This window comes from Geotrypetes seraphini, chromosome 7 (genome assembly GCF_902459505.1).
Source record: "Geotrypetes seraphini chromosome 7, aGeoSer1.1, whole genome shotgun sequence".
Lineage (NCBI taxonomy): Eukaryota > Metazoa > Chordata > Amphibia > Gymnophiona > Dermophiidae > Geotrypetes > Geotrypetes seraphini.
The window spans coordinates 140068350-140081010 of NC_047090.1; the positions used below are offsets into that span (position 1 = coordinate 140068350).

Here is a 12661-nt window from a genome sequence, read left to right on the forward strand (position 1 = left end):
AGGGAATGGGCATCAGGAACCCATGTTAGAGCATCAATTGCTCTTCTAGTTTAAATGGCATTTTAACATTAATCAGCTTATTTGCATGGTCGGATCGGGGAATAAGTGATTGTGCAGAAAAACAGGCAGCGAGTCATTTTCTGCATCCAGTTGGCAAATGCAATCGTCACTAAAGCTGTTAAAACATCAGGGCCAATGTGTCTTCAAGAATTGGACAACAGAAGCGACAGTTTGATATGATGGAGACAAGGTATGAAACGACCTTCTGCCTCGAGTCAATTTCTGTTCCCTGAAGTTAGTCTTCTTAGACTAGAGCTTTCAACTGCTACAAGTAAATGCAAAGCCTGCTTTGTGTCTTCAAGTTCCATAAGCTGGTCAAGTTTTCAAGATACATCTTATGCATATGCAGAGTGAGAGTCTGCTTGCACTACCTCCATTATGTGTAAATACAATGCATGCAAAATTTAGTGTTTATAGCACATAAACGTGGCCCAATTGCAGAACTCAAGGACTACCCTATTGTAATCAATCATTAACAAAATTGTTTTGAAAGGCCACAAAAAGTGAACTCTCAGCCAATACTTTGCTTTCTTCTATAACTGTACCTAGACCATTTTTCTACCTTACCTTCCTTCTATTGTATGGGCACTGTGTATATTGCCAGGGCTTACAAATCATGACTCCATGGTTTAGCACTCCAGAAACAGCCTCTCTCCATCCTAAGTCCAATTACTACAAATCATTTTTAATTTTCAGGAACACAGTGCAAAAGCTTTATGAACAAATCAATAGTGTACCATACTTGTTTATGCTGACTTCAATAGTTCTTAATACCCTTGCTTACCCAGCCCAATTTCTAATTAATCCTCATAAAATTATTAATACTACACAAGAGAAATGGTCAGTTAATGAGCAAGCATGAACAGGTCCTAGTCCTTACAAAAAAGACACTAACTACAGATAACATCTACGACTTACTTCTTGCTATTTCTTCATTACTATTACATATTGATTGCTTCAGTTGCTCAATTCTCATTTTGAGGGACATTATTTTCCATTTCTGAAAACAGAAAGCTTACAGTGATTATACAGCACAATTTATCTACATCTTAAAGCACATTAATCTGGAGTTAGAACACCTGGCAGAATTCTTCACTTAAACAAAAACACAAAGACAACACACAGCACATCAACTGGTCAATATTCAGCTGGTGGCAGTCAGCTGTTTGTTTCTTAATGCTTATCATTGCAGGCAGAATTAGACCCAAATATTCAATGTGGGCTGTTTGGAGCTTATGTGGGTCCTGGCTGGGACCCATATAAGTTGAAGCAAGTGCCTTCACCCCATTCAGATTCCCCTTTTCTCCCCAAAGACAAGTTGAGTCTCCTAAACAGACCCACTACTGAATATGGCAAAGCTGCCACTAGAGATCACAATGGCCATTATAAGGCTGGTTCCAAGAGTGGGCATCTCTCCTGTCCATTGGACTCCCCCCACCACCACCCCCGACCACCAGATATGGGGGAGAGAGAAAACCAGAAACCCCTTGATTACTACCTAAAAGTTAACCAGGCACCAGTTAGCTTGGCAGCTAAAGTTAAAACACATTTTTACTGTCCTAACTTTAGATGCTTATTTAACTGGTTAACGTTCTGAATATTGCCGCTAACAGGTCAAGTACCGCCTCTGCCCCTCCCATAAACTGTCTTGACACTAAACAGATAGTTCTAGGGTGGGTTGTGCTGTTATTAACCAGACAGTGCTGCTGAGTATCAGTGGACAGGCAGGCAGAAGTGATTTAACTGGGCAGGAGGCTCTCCTGCACAGTTAAATCACTTTCAATATTGACCCTCACGTGTACAGTGACAAGTTGTCTACAGTGCTGGCAGAAACACAGTAGCTGAGAGAGGAAGAAAGGGAATAAGGGAATGAAGAATTTAGCATTATCTGCTCATTTTCTCTCCTTGAGTTCTACCAGACTAGTCCAGACATGTGAGTTGTGTGTCCTATCAACAGAAGGAGGTGATGATAGCTTGCTGACATCACTCTAAACAGAGCCCTGCATAGCCTCCACTCTCCAGTATTCCTATATCCTATCCCCTTCCTTGTGCAGGGAGATTGAGAATTGAGACGTTCTTCAAACCAGCAGAAAATCAAGAACACGACTGCTTAATAGAAAAAGCCATAATGAGAGAAAGTTAAGGAAAACTATATCTAGGATATCTGCATTTTACACATACAAGACAGTCAGTGCAAACTGATTGATAATCTTGGGCTGAATTTAAACTTCAAACTACAGTACTAGATTAGTCCAGACATAGGGGATGTACCCAAACTAAGCTTTGAACTTGACAGGACTTGTGTGCCCCACATTGAGGGAACACACTCCAAAGGCAGCATCTTCTCTGGTCTGGACTTCTAGACAGCAGTGTTTGATGAGCAAATACAAGGACAACCAAGTGGTCACTTTACAAATGTCTGGTGAAATTAGCTTACGCTTCACCAAGGAAGCAACCTGTGTTTTAGCTAAGTGAACCCAAAAGCTCCTTGGTATGATCTACCTTTTGGAGATGGAAGCCATAGGTCTCGCTTATATATTGAGCTACAGATCTGAAGCTATTAAAGGGGCCTGGCAGAAACCATTGCTACTATGTTTCAAAGGTCCAATGAGATTGTATAAAGCATCTGCCATAAGGCTATTCCCACCTTCAATCATGTCGCTTCCTGCTTCTGGTGGGCTTTCAATTAGTCACTCAGAGAGAGCGGAAGCCAGAAGGCCTTGAGCATGCGCAGATGCTCAAGGCCCAGACCAGACAAGAGGCAGGATCTTCAGGCACTGCCACCGGCACATCCTGTGGGTTGGTACTGCGTGTTGGTGCCAGATCGGGGTAAGGACTTGTGTTTGGGCAGGTGATACCAGTTCGCGGGGGGGGGGGGAGGGGGAAGCATGCCAGTGACCTCAGGGTGGGGGGTGTCTTTTTGGGATGTGGTGGGGTGATGTGGAGCAACGCTGGTGGTCTTGTGGGGGGGGGGGGAGGGGGAATGAATCAAGCGACTTTCCCTTACTTCCTATAGGGAAACTTGCTTTTATAGGCTCATAGTCAATTGCGTGCAAGACAAATGTGTGCAGACATTTGAGCACAAGACAATGAAACACGGGATACATGCACGCAGGTCTATACTGCGCAAGCCAATAGAATGTAAAACAAATGCACGCAGGTCAATGCAATTGGGTCGCACGCAATTGTCCTTGTGCTGAAATATTTGCGCGCATTTGACTTGTCACCCTTTTATATACGAGCACTTTGGTTTATGAGCATGTATCTGGAACAAATTATGCTCGTAAACCAAGGTTCCACTGTATATAAAATGCAAATCAAATAAAAATAATATACGTACAATTCAAATTAAAAGCTCAGTCAATATTAAATGCCATCATGGGAGGGGCCACAAAGGCAGAAGTGCCTAAGACCCACAAAAGTCATAATGCAGCCCTGATGGGAAACCTACCCAACAGGCAACAACAAACAAAGAATCCAACAGAACTGCAGTAAAATATTGAGTTGAAAGACAAAGGCAAAAACTGTAGTGGTGATTGATGTACAAGATACCAAGTCTTTAATGAACAATCATAAAAAGATAAATATAGTCATAAAATAAGTTTGTATCCAAAAGGATTGAGTTTTGAAGAAACACTCCTTCCTCAGGGGTCCTAAATGGTGTCATATACAGGAAGCCTGATGGATAACAACTGGAATCAGTGGTAAACAGCTGAGCAAACTACAAAAGCTCCTACGCAGTGCAGGACAAAAGTGGAGCTTTCGTAGTTTGTTCAGCTGTTTACCGCTGATTCCAGGTTTGCTGGTTTTTACACCATTTAGGAACCTGAGAAAGGAGTGTTTCCCCGAAACAAGGACCTTATTGGGTCCATGTTCATCAATCCTTTTGCAAATAAACTGTTTTATGACTATATTTATCTTTTTATGATTGTTCATTAAAGACTTAAAACCTACCCAACACACACACACAGGTTTCCTCTTCACACTTGGAACAAAGGCCAGCCATTCTAAAGCTGCTTCAGGAAGCACTGGCCACGTAGCACCTGCTATGTTTGCCCCATGCAGTCATTCCCAAAGCCAGATGCAACCAGGAATCACACCAAAGTCCTCCTCTGCAGGGCTCCTGCACCCATAGCAATTGTAAACCACCTCTCTCCTAGAGTTCTGTTAAACTCCCTTCTGCTCATTGCTGGTAGTGATTCTTCCCCAAGGAAGGAACAGGAAGTGATAGAGGTGACCCACTGACTGATGTTCCTGGGTCACGGGATCAACGCACACTAGTACACTCATGCATATCTCAACTCAACTTGGGTCAAATTATCTAACATCTACTGCCTCAGAAGTCCAAATTTTCATTGCCTTCTTGCAGCTGTCTCTCTGCATGGGTCTTGTTCAACCATTTAATGAAGGCAGACAATACTTGACAGAAGAGGCTGCATGGGGGACTAATAAAGAGTAATGTCAGCAAACTATCTCTTCTCTGCCTCTTTCTGCTGGTATGGGGATAAAGCCTACAAGACTGAACTGGTCTGGTGGAGTGAAAAGGAAAGGCAGATTATTTACACAAAGAAAATATAATACAGAACATTTTAAATGTAGCCCTGCTAATGTCAGGCTCACCTCACAGGCATAATATTAAGAGCCCAAGAGCAGCAGAATCCCCCCACTTTTCATTTGCCTTTTTTTCCTTCAATTGAACTGTCCCATGGCATCCCAATGCATGAGGAGGTAGAACAAAGAGCAACATTGCCAACACAGCCACAGTTCCTGGGTGGGAGTGGCTGAGGACCCCAGGCAAGCCAAAGAGGCACTATTTCAGGGGCCGAGAACCAACACTACATACCCTGCACCACTGCACAGAAGATCCAGGAACCAGCCCAAGAATGAGCTTGTCTTACAGTGATGCTGTTCTGCCTGACCACCTCACTGAAACATACTGCTTCAGGTCACTGCCTGTGGCACAATGCTCAGCTCTGCATGAGAAACCATCCTTTTTTGAAGAATGTTACACCGATCTTCAAAAAAGGATCGAGAGGCGACCCGGGAAACTACAGACCGGTGAGCTTAACCTCCGTTCCGGGGAAGATGGTCGAATCAATGATCAGGGAAGGTATCAATGAGCATATAGAAAAAAATAATCTGATGAGATCGAGCCAGCATAGTTTCTGTAAAGGCCGATCATGCCAGACGAATCTACTGCATTTCTTTGAGGGGATAAGTAAACAATTGGACCAAGGTGACCCAGTAGACATTATATATCTAGATTTCCAAAAAGCCTTTGACAAGGTGCCCCATGAACGCTTACTGAAGAAACTGTGGAGTCACGGGGTGGAAGGGGACGTGTACAGATGGATCAAGAATTGGCTGGCGGACAGGAAACAGAGGGTAGGAGTAAAGGGGCACTACTCTGACTGGATAGGGGTCACAAGTGGTGTTCCGCAAGGGTCAGTGCTGGGACCATTGCTGTTCAATATATTTATTAATGATCTAGAAACGGGGACAAAGTGCGAAGTTATCAAGTTCGCAGATGACACAAAACTCTCCAGCAGGGCCAGAACTGTTGAGGAATGCAAAGAATTGCAAAGCGACCTGAACAAACTGAGTGAGTGGGCAAAGAAATGGCAGATGAGCTTCAATGTGGAGAAATGCAAGGTCTTGCACATAGGGAAGGGGAACTCCATGTACAGCTATACGATGGGAGGGAGGGTACTCGGGAAAGGCAGCCAAGAAAAAGATCTGGGGGTATTGGTAGATAACACAATGAAGCCGGCGGCACAATGTGCAGCGGCCTCAAAAAAAGCGAACAGAATGTTGGGCATTATCAAAAAAGGTATCACTACCAGAACAAAAGAAGTTATCCTGCCACTGTATCGAGCAATGGTGCGCCCACATCTGGAATACTGCGTCCAATACTGGTCGCCATACCTCAAGAAGGACATGGCAATACTCGAAAGGGTCCAGAGGAGGGCAACGAGGATGATAAAGGGTATGGAGAACCTTTCATATGCCGAACGGTTAGATAGGCTGGGGCTCTTTACCCTGGAGAAGCGGAGACTGAGAGGGGACATAATAGAAACTTATAAAATCATGAAAGGCATAGAGAAGGTGGAGAGGGACAGATTCTTTAGACTAGCAGGGACAACTAAAACAAGAGGTCATTCAGAAAAACTGAGAGGAGACAGATTCATAACGAATGCAAGGAGGTTTTTCTTCACTCAGAGGGTGGTGGACACCTGGAACGCGCTTCCCGGAGAGGTAATAAGACAGAGTACAATTCTGGGGTTCAAAAAGGGACTGGATGACTTCCTGGAAGCGAAAGGGATAACAGGGTACAGATAGAGGTTTACCGTACAGGACATTGAGCGAATAGGGTATGGATATTTTAGGTTAGGTAGGGAACACTTTCAGGTCATGGACCTGGGGGGCCGCCGCAGGAGCGGACTGCCGGGCACGATGGACCCCTGGTCTGACCCGGCAGAGGCAACGCTTATGTTCTTATGTTCATTGTGGAAACCAGAAACTCATGTAGACCTCAATCCATCTCAAAGCTTGATGGAAGTAGCTCCCCTCCCCCCGCTTGCAGCTAAACTGGCAAGGCTCCTGCATTCCCAGAGCAACTGGATTCCTCTGGTCAAAGCCCATGAAAAAAAAAGCCCATGTTGAGGAATGAGAGAGAGAAAGAGCCTTGGAACTCTGTCCCCTTTCACACTGACAAACACAAAGTGAGAAGTGCAGGGTAGGCAAATGACAGAAATCAAAATGTTTCACTCACCTCACTCATTATAGAACCATAAGAAAGTATGCATGTGTGTGTTTGTTTTTCTCTCTTCCTCAAACTTTTCCCTCCTATTAATCACTACCTTTCTCCCTCCATTTCTCTCTCCCTCTTACAGGATAATAATAATTATATCGCCCTACCACATAGTTCTAGGCGGTTCACATACAATGTTAAAATTATACAATCAATGAATAAAAATACAATGTTCTAAAAAACAGTGCTAAAATTGAATAATAAGCAATTTATTAAAATACAATACATTTCTCAAGAATGTACAAGTTATAAGATCAATATATTTCCAATCGATATTCTGGAACATCAGTTTACAAATTTGTTGAATAAATCAGTTTTAGTAGCTTTCTAAAGGACATATATGAGTGGGCCTGAGAAATAATAGTGCTTAACCATAAATCCATTTTACCTCCCTGAAAACCGAGCAATTTATCAAAAAATCTCTTATAACGACAAGGCTTAATAGTCGGGAAAACAAGTAAGTATAGCCATCGGGTAATTCTATCCATGTTTAGGTGGATCTTAAACCTCCTTCTCATCTATCCTTTACCATACCCTCCATTCCTCTTCCATCAGTTTCCCACTTTATGGCTCCCTTCTTCCCTAGCAGTCACCTCCTCTCACCATTCTCCATGTTCTTTCCCTCCACAGCCAACGTCTTAGTTAGATCCTGGTCATGTCCTTTCGTAACTTTAATCTCACTCAGCCACTCTGGCTTGATTCCTTCACCCCCAATTATCTTCTCTCATACTCTTCTCAATCATCTTGCAATATCATCCTCAGGTTCTCTCTCATAGACAAACAGCACAGGAAAAAATGTACGAGTATGAAACACGTCTTAAAAATACATAAAGACCTCTTCTCTGACCATACTATCCAGGAACCTAATGCTTTTTCTTCTAAGGCTTTTAAACAATTTAAAAGAACCTTACCAAATTATCTGCTATCTGTTTTCCTTCAATTGCTTTTAAAACCCTGCAAAAATAAAATGATAATGAAGAATTAGCTGAAAACTAAGATCAATTAGAACTAAATCAAAGGAGAATATCTTCCAGAAAATAGCAGTAAAAGTTCAACTTACTGTTTTTGAAATTCCATCTGTTTACTTTTAAGGTGTTTTAATCTCTCCTTTTTGTCTGCAAACCTGAAAAAGTTCAAATACTCCTGTTTATTTCTAGCAGTCCAAGCTGTGGTACATTATTATATATTAAGTGAAACAAAGATGCTAGAAAAAGAGAGCTTATGAAACAAATTTATTAAATTTCAGTACATCTGCTTGATGCAGGTTTCCGGGTCTTGTTGCACAGCGAGACCCGGAAACCTGCAACAAGTACAATGCCCGATGCGGAAACCCTGAGAGAACTTCAGTACATCTGTTGCTAAACCTAGAAAAGCTGTCATCAGGAATAATCCTATGTAATATTCAGAATCTAAGTATAGCTTTGTTTACATTTCAATACATTTTTATTAGAATTTGTATACAGAAAGTGCACAGTAGCCAAATATCAAACAGCATGATCTCCATGCAACACAACATCAAATACATCTTTCACAAACAAAACTCCTTTCCTCACCCACTCCACAAGAAACCATGCAGGGAAGGCATCCAGTTGGCTCTGCAGGGCAACCTCACCAATAAACCGTGATCCTGTAAAGGGTGCATGGATGCTCTAACCCTGTGAATCGCCCGAGACCCCAGAAGCTGCAGATAAAACCAGCCCAGGGAGCCGAACAGTCCAGGAGAATTCTGATCTGTTGTCAAAGGTTCTGTCTACGTATCTTGAGAAGTACACAACCTGTCTGGAGACGAAGAGAAGCCCCAGAAACTCCAGGGACTGGGAGAACGCCAAGTGTCTCTTCCTGAACTTGCCAATGCCTGCAGCAGAGAAACTATAGTCTCCACCGCACTTTTGTACACCCGACGAGACGGAGCCCAGATAAACCAGCTGTCCCAGGAAGGGTGGACTTGAAAGCCTTCACAACTACCATCACTTTCACAGAAGTGCGGGTGCCGATGCGAGGCCAAAGGGTAGAGCTGCGAACTGGACATGCTGTTGCAGAACATGGAAACACAAACCTGTGATGCTCCAGGTAGAGTGTAATATGGAGTTAATCCCCGAGAGAAACTAGAAATTCTCCTGGAGAGACAGCAGCTATCACCGTGTACTCCGTTGCCATTCAGAAAAAAAAGGAATTCGCAAGAAGCAAGTGACCAACTTTAGATCCAGAATGGGTCTCCAATCCTCCAAACCTTTCTGTTACGATGAAGTATAAGGAGTATCTGCCTAAGCCTCAATGCGTGTTCTGGAAAAGGTTCCAGCATCCCATTGTTTAAGAGGTATTGCAGAACATTGTGGACTCCATTCCGGTCGACTTGCCGGAGTCCAGAAACCAAGCCAGAGGTGGGCAAAGGAGGATTAATTAGTATCCGATGAAAGTCGAGTCCACTCCTGACAAAACTGAGAAGTCAACTTTCGAGATGAGGAAGCCACGCCCAACCCCTGGCATCATCGCTTTTTAGGCACAGCCACTGCACAAAAACCTGAGGACGCGTGAAATTGGAACCATTGTAATGCAGGCGTAGCCCTGGGAATGTCTCTGGGAGGAAAAGCATGTGTATCCCTGACGACACCAGCAGGAAGAACGAAGAGTACTATGACCCCCCTCCCGACGTCCAGTGAAACTTGTTCACAGGGAGTGACTTAGGGCGGCACTCAACAACACCTATATAGAGGTCATCCAGACCTGTACCAAAAAGAAGCTGGCACTTGAAACGACGTCCACTTAAGGTGATCCTTGAGGCAGCGTCCCTAGTCCAAAGATGGATCCAAAGAGTACAGTGCGCAGAGAATGCACTAAGAACTCAAATGAGATCACAAAAGGCGCTCAGCACCTAATCCACACCAACCATCAAATGTGACCAACAAAGTAGCTCCTTCCACAATTTCTGTTGCTGAATCCTCCAATATTGCTGATAAATTAAGGTCAATATGTTCTTTTTGATCTTGATATTCATGAGTAAAGTTTGCCTCCTAAGATCACCCCAGCCTTTGAGGCAACCAGTAAAAAGTAAATTCAGATGCACACAAATCTTATTTAACAAATTATTATTCAAGCTCCATAGGTTTTTCTTGAAATCCCTCCCATTATATTGTTTAGTAAGTGTTACTAAAGCATGTTTGACCAGGATATCAGTCCGATTTCATTCCTGCAAACAAGTCGCACTACTCCCGGGATAGGTCTGTTTGTCCGTTAGATTATAAGCTGTTCTGAGCAGGGACTGTCTTCTTTTTTGTGACTCTGTACAGCGTCTGTGTACATCTGGTAGCACTACAGAAATAATTAATAGTAGTAGACTATTTCTTGGTAAATCTGGAGTAGCTATGTGCAGCCTAGAGTAAAATATGCATTCACGTTCCTGCCCATGCACTTGTCGGCCAAATATCCAAATTACATCTAGCCTCTCCCTCTAAACTGATCCCACCTCCTCAGTTGTCCAAAGATCTAGCATAATGCTGAAATCCCCTCCCATGATAAGATGACAAACTCCTTAATCAGGCTAGAGAAGATTGTAGGCATCTACCACTCAAAACCCTCTTCAACTTATGTATCTGGGCCTTCATATGCATCTGCACAAACAAAATAACAAGCCCTCCTTGTGGGTCTTCACATTTGATGTAAAATGAATTGTGGGGAAGCCCTAATGAATTGGCATCTCTTTGTACCATTTTCCTGTACAGGTTTCCTGAATGAACAAGATATCTGCCTGTAAAGTTTTGACTCCCAGGACAGAAGACATCTTTCCTTAGTGAATTAACTACTACAATTCATTTCTATAACATTACTAGACATACGCAGCACTGTACATCAAAACATAGAAGAAACAGAGTCTGCTCAAAAGAGATTACAGTTTAATCAAGACAGAAACTGGACAAGAAGGTGCATCAATACACTATGCTCAGATGGGAGAATTACAGAGGGAATGATAAAAAAAATATTGGTGCTTAGCAGGTGGGATGGAGTTTGGAACTGAAAGCAGCTTCAAAGAAATGGGCTTTGAATCTAGATTTAAATACTGCCAGAGACAGAACTTGACATACCGAGTCAGGCAGTTTGTTCCAGGCATACGGTGCAGCAAAATAGAAGGGACGAAGTCTGGAGTTGGCCATGAGGAGAAGTGTACAGGTAAGAGAGACTTATCCAATGAGTGGAGCTACTGAGGAGCTGCGGAGCAAATACATTTGCAGATCATTGAGGAGAGTTTGAACTGTATGTGGAAACAGATAAGAAGCCAATTAAGTGACTTGAGGAAAGAGGGTAATATGGACATATAATAACATTGGCTGAATAAGGCTTGCAGCAGAGTTCTGTACAGATTGAAAGGGAAAGAGATGGTTTAGCGGAAGGCCAGTGAGAAGCAAGTTGCAGTAGTCTAGGCCAGTGGTTCCCAACCCTGTCCTGGAGGACCACCAGGCCAGTCGGGTTTTCAGGATAGCCCTAATGAATATGCATGAGAGAGATCAGCATATCTTGGAGGTTCCAGGCATGCAAATCTGCTCCATGCATATTCATTAGGGCTATCCTGAAAACCCGACTGGCTTGTTGATCCTCCAGGACAGGGTTGGGAACCACTGGTCTAGGCAACACTGGATGGGAAAGGATAGAGAGGGGAGCTTCTGTATACCTCGTTTAATTTTTAAAAATCAATAAAACTGTACAAGGAAGAACAATAAATGTAAGGAGAAAGATAAATATAGAGGAGTTTTGGTCTCAGTTATTAACAACTCTTCCAAACTCCCCCAGTGATTGTAACATTGACGAGATATTGAAAACATGGAGGGAGGAATCAACAAAAACATTTGACTTCATGGTACATCTAACCTCTAAGACAGTTTCCTACACCCATAGAGCTTCCTGGTATTCCACCTACCACTGTGACCTTAAATAAGATGGTAGAAGACTAGAATGTGAATAGGAAAAAAAGAAAATGAGAGGCTGACAAATTAATATGGAGAAGAAAAATCACCGAGTATAATCAGGAATTAAACAAAGCCCGGAAAACTTATCAAGGAAATAAAATAATTAGCTCCAATGATCAGAATAAGGTTTTATTTAAACTTTGGGAATTCCTTACTAGCACAACTAAGTCCACTCACAAGAATAGTGTACCATCTGCAGATGGTCCTCCCGCCATGTTTTCAAACTTGCAAAATTTGATGATAAAATCAAAATCATTAGGGCATTTTTTACTACCGCGAGTCATTATGATTTAATATCCTGCAAGGAAACTTTAGATGATGTACTGGTAGTTAGATGTTGGAGTGATTTTGAATATGTCAATGAAGAATAGATTAGAAAGTTATGTAGTAAACAAGGGCGTAGAAGATGTTCTCTGGATGCATTTCCATCTTATATCTTTCAAAAAAAATCTCATCCAAGGCTGTCTCTTGGCTAATGTTATTGATAAATTATCTCTTGGATAATGGTTATTTTTCTGTGAGTATGGGGCATACAGCTTACTCTTTTATTGAAAGACACTGACTTGAATCCGACAGTACCGTCAAATTACAGTCCGATGGTAAATATTCCATTATTAACAGAGAGAGAAAGAGATAATGGTTATTGTGGATGGGCAGACTAGATGGGCCATTTGGCCTTTATCTGCCACCATGTTTCAAACAAAGATGATCAAGACAATTATTTCTAAACAGCTATCCAACTATTTAGATAAATTCTCTATTCTTTTACCATCTCAACATGGTTTTTGTCCCAATTTCAGTACTGAAACTATTAGTTTCTCCGATTTCTAAG

General features: G+C 42.4%; 2 protein-coding genes across 3 annotated transcripts in view; both read right to left on the reverse strand.

The window, feature by feature from the left end:
* Positions 1 to 12661, reverse strand: part of ATG14 (autophagy related 14) — a 52637-nt gene that overhangs the window by 34952 nt on the left and 5024 nt on the right. Inside the window, exons 2-4 of the mRNA XM_033952854.1 lie at positions 7932 to 7994; positions 7783 to 7825; positions 979 to 1060 (exon numbers count right to left, since the gene is read on the reverse strand). Coding sequence (XP_033808745.1) covers positions 979 to 1060; positions 7783 to 7825; positions 7932 to 7994 — 188 coding nt within the window. The remainder of the gene's footprint in view (positions 1 to 978; positions 1061 to 7782; positions 7826 to 7931; positions 7995 to 12661) is intronic.
* Positions 7783 to 12661, reverse strand: part of TBPL2 (TATA-box binding protein like 2) — a 49578-nt gene continuing 44699 nt past the window's right edge. Inside the window, exons 8-9 of one of the 2 annotated variants that reach the window (XM_033952857.1) lie at positions 7932 to 7994; positions 7783 to 7825 (exon numbers count right to left, since the gene is read on the reverse strand). The gene's annotated coding sequence lies outside the window, so the exon portion shown is untranslated. Of the gene's footprint in view, positions 7826 to 7931; positions 7995 to 12661 lie in introns of those variants that run through there. The other variant, XM_033952856.1, reaches the window with a different exon arrangement.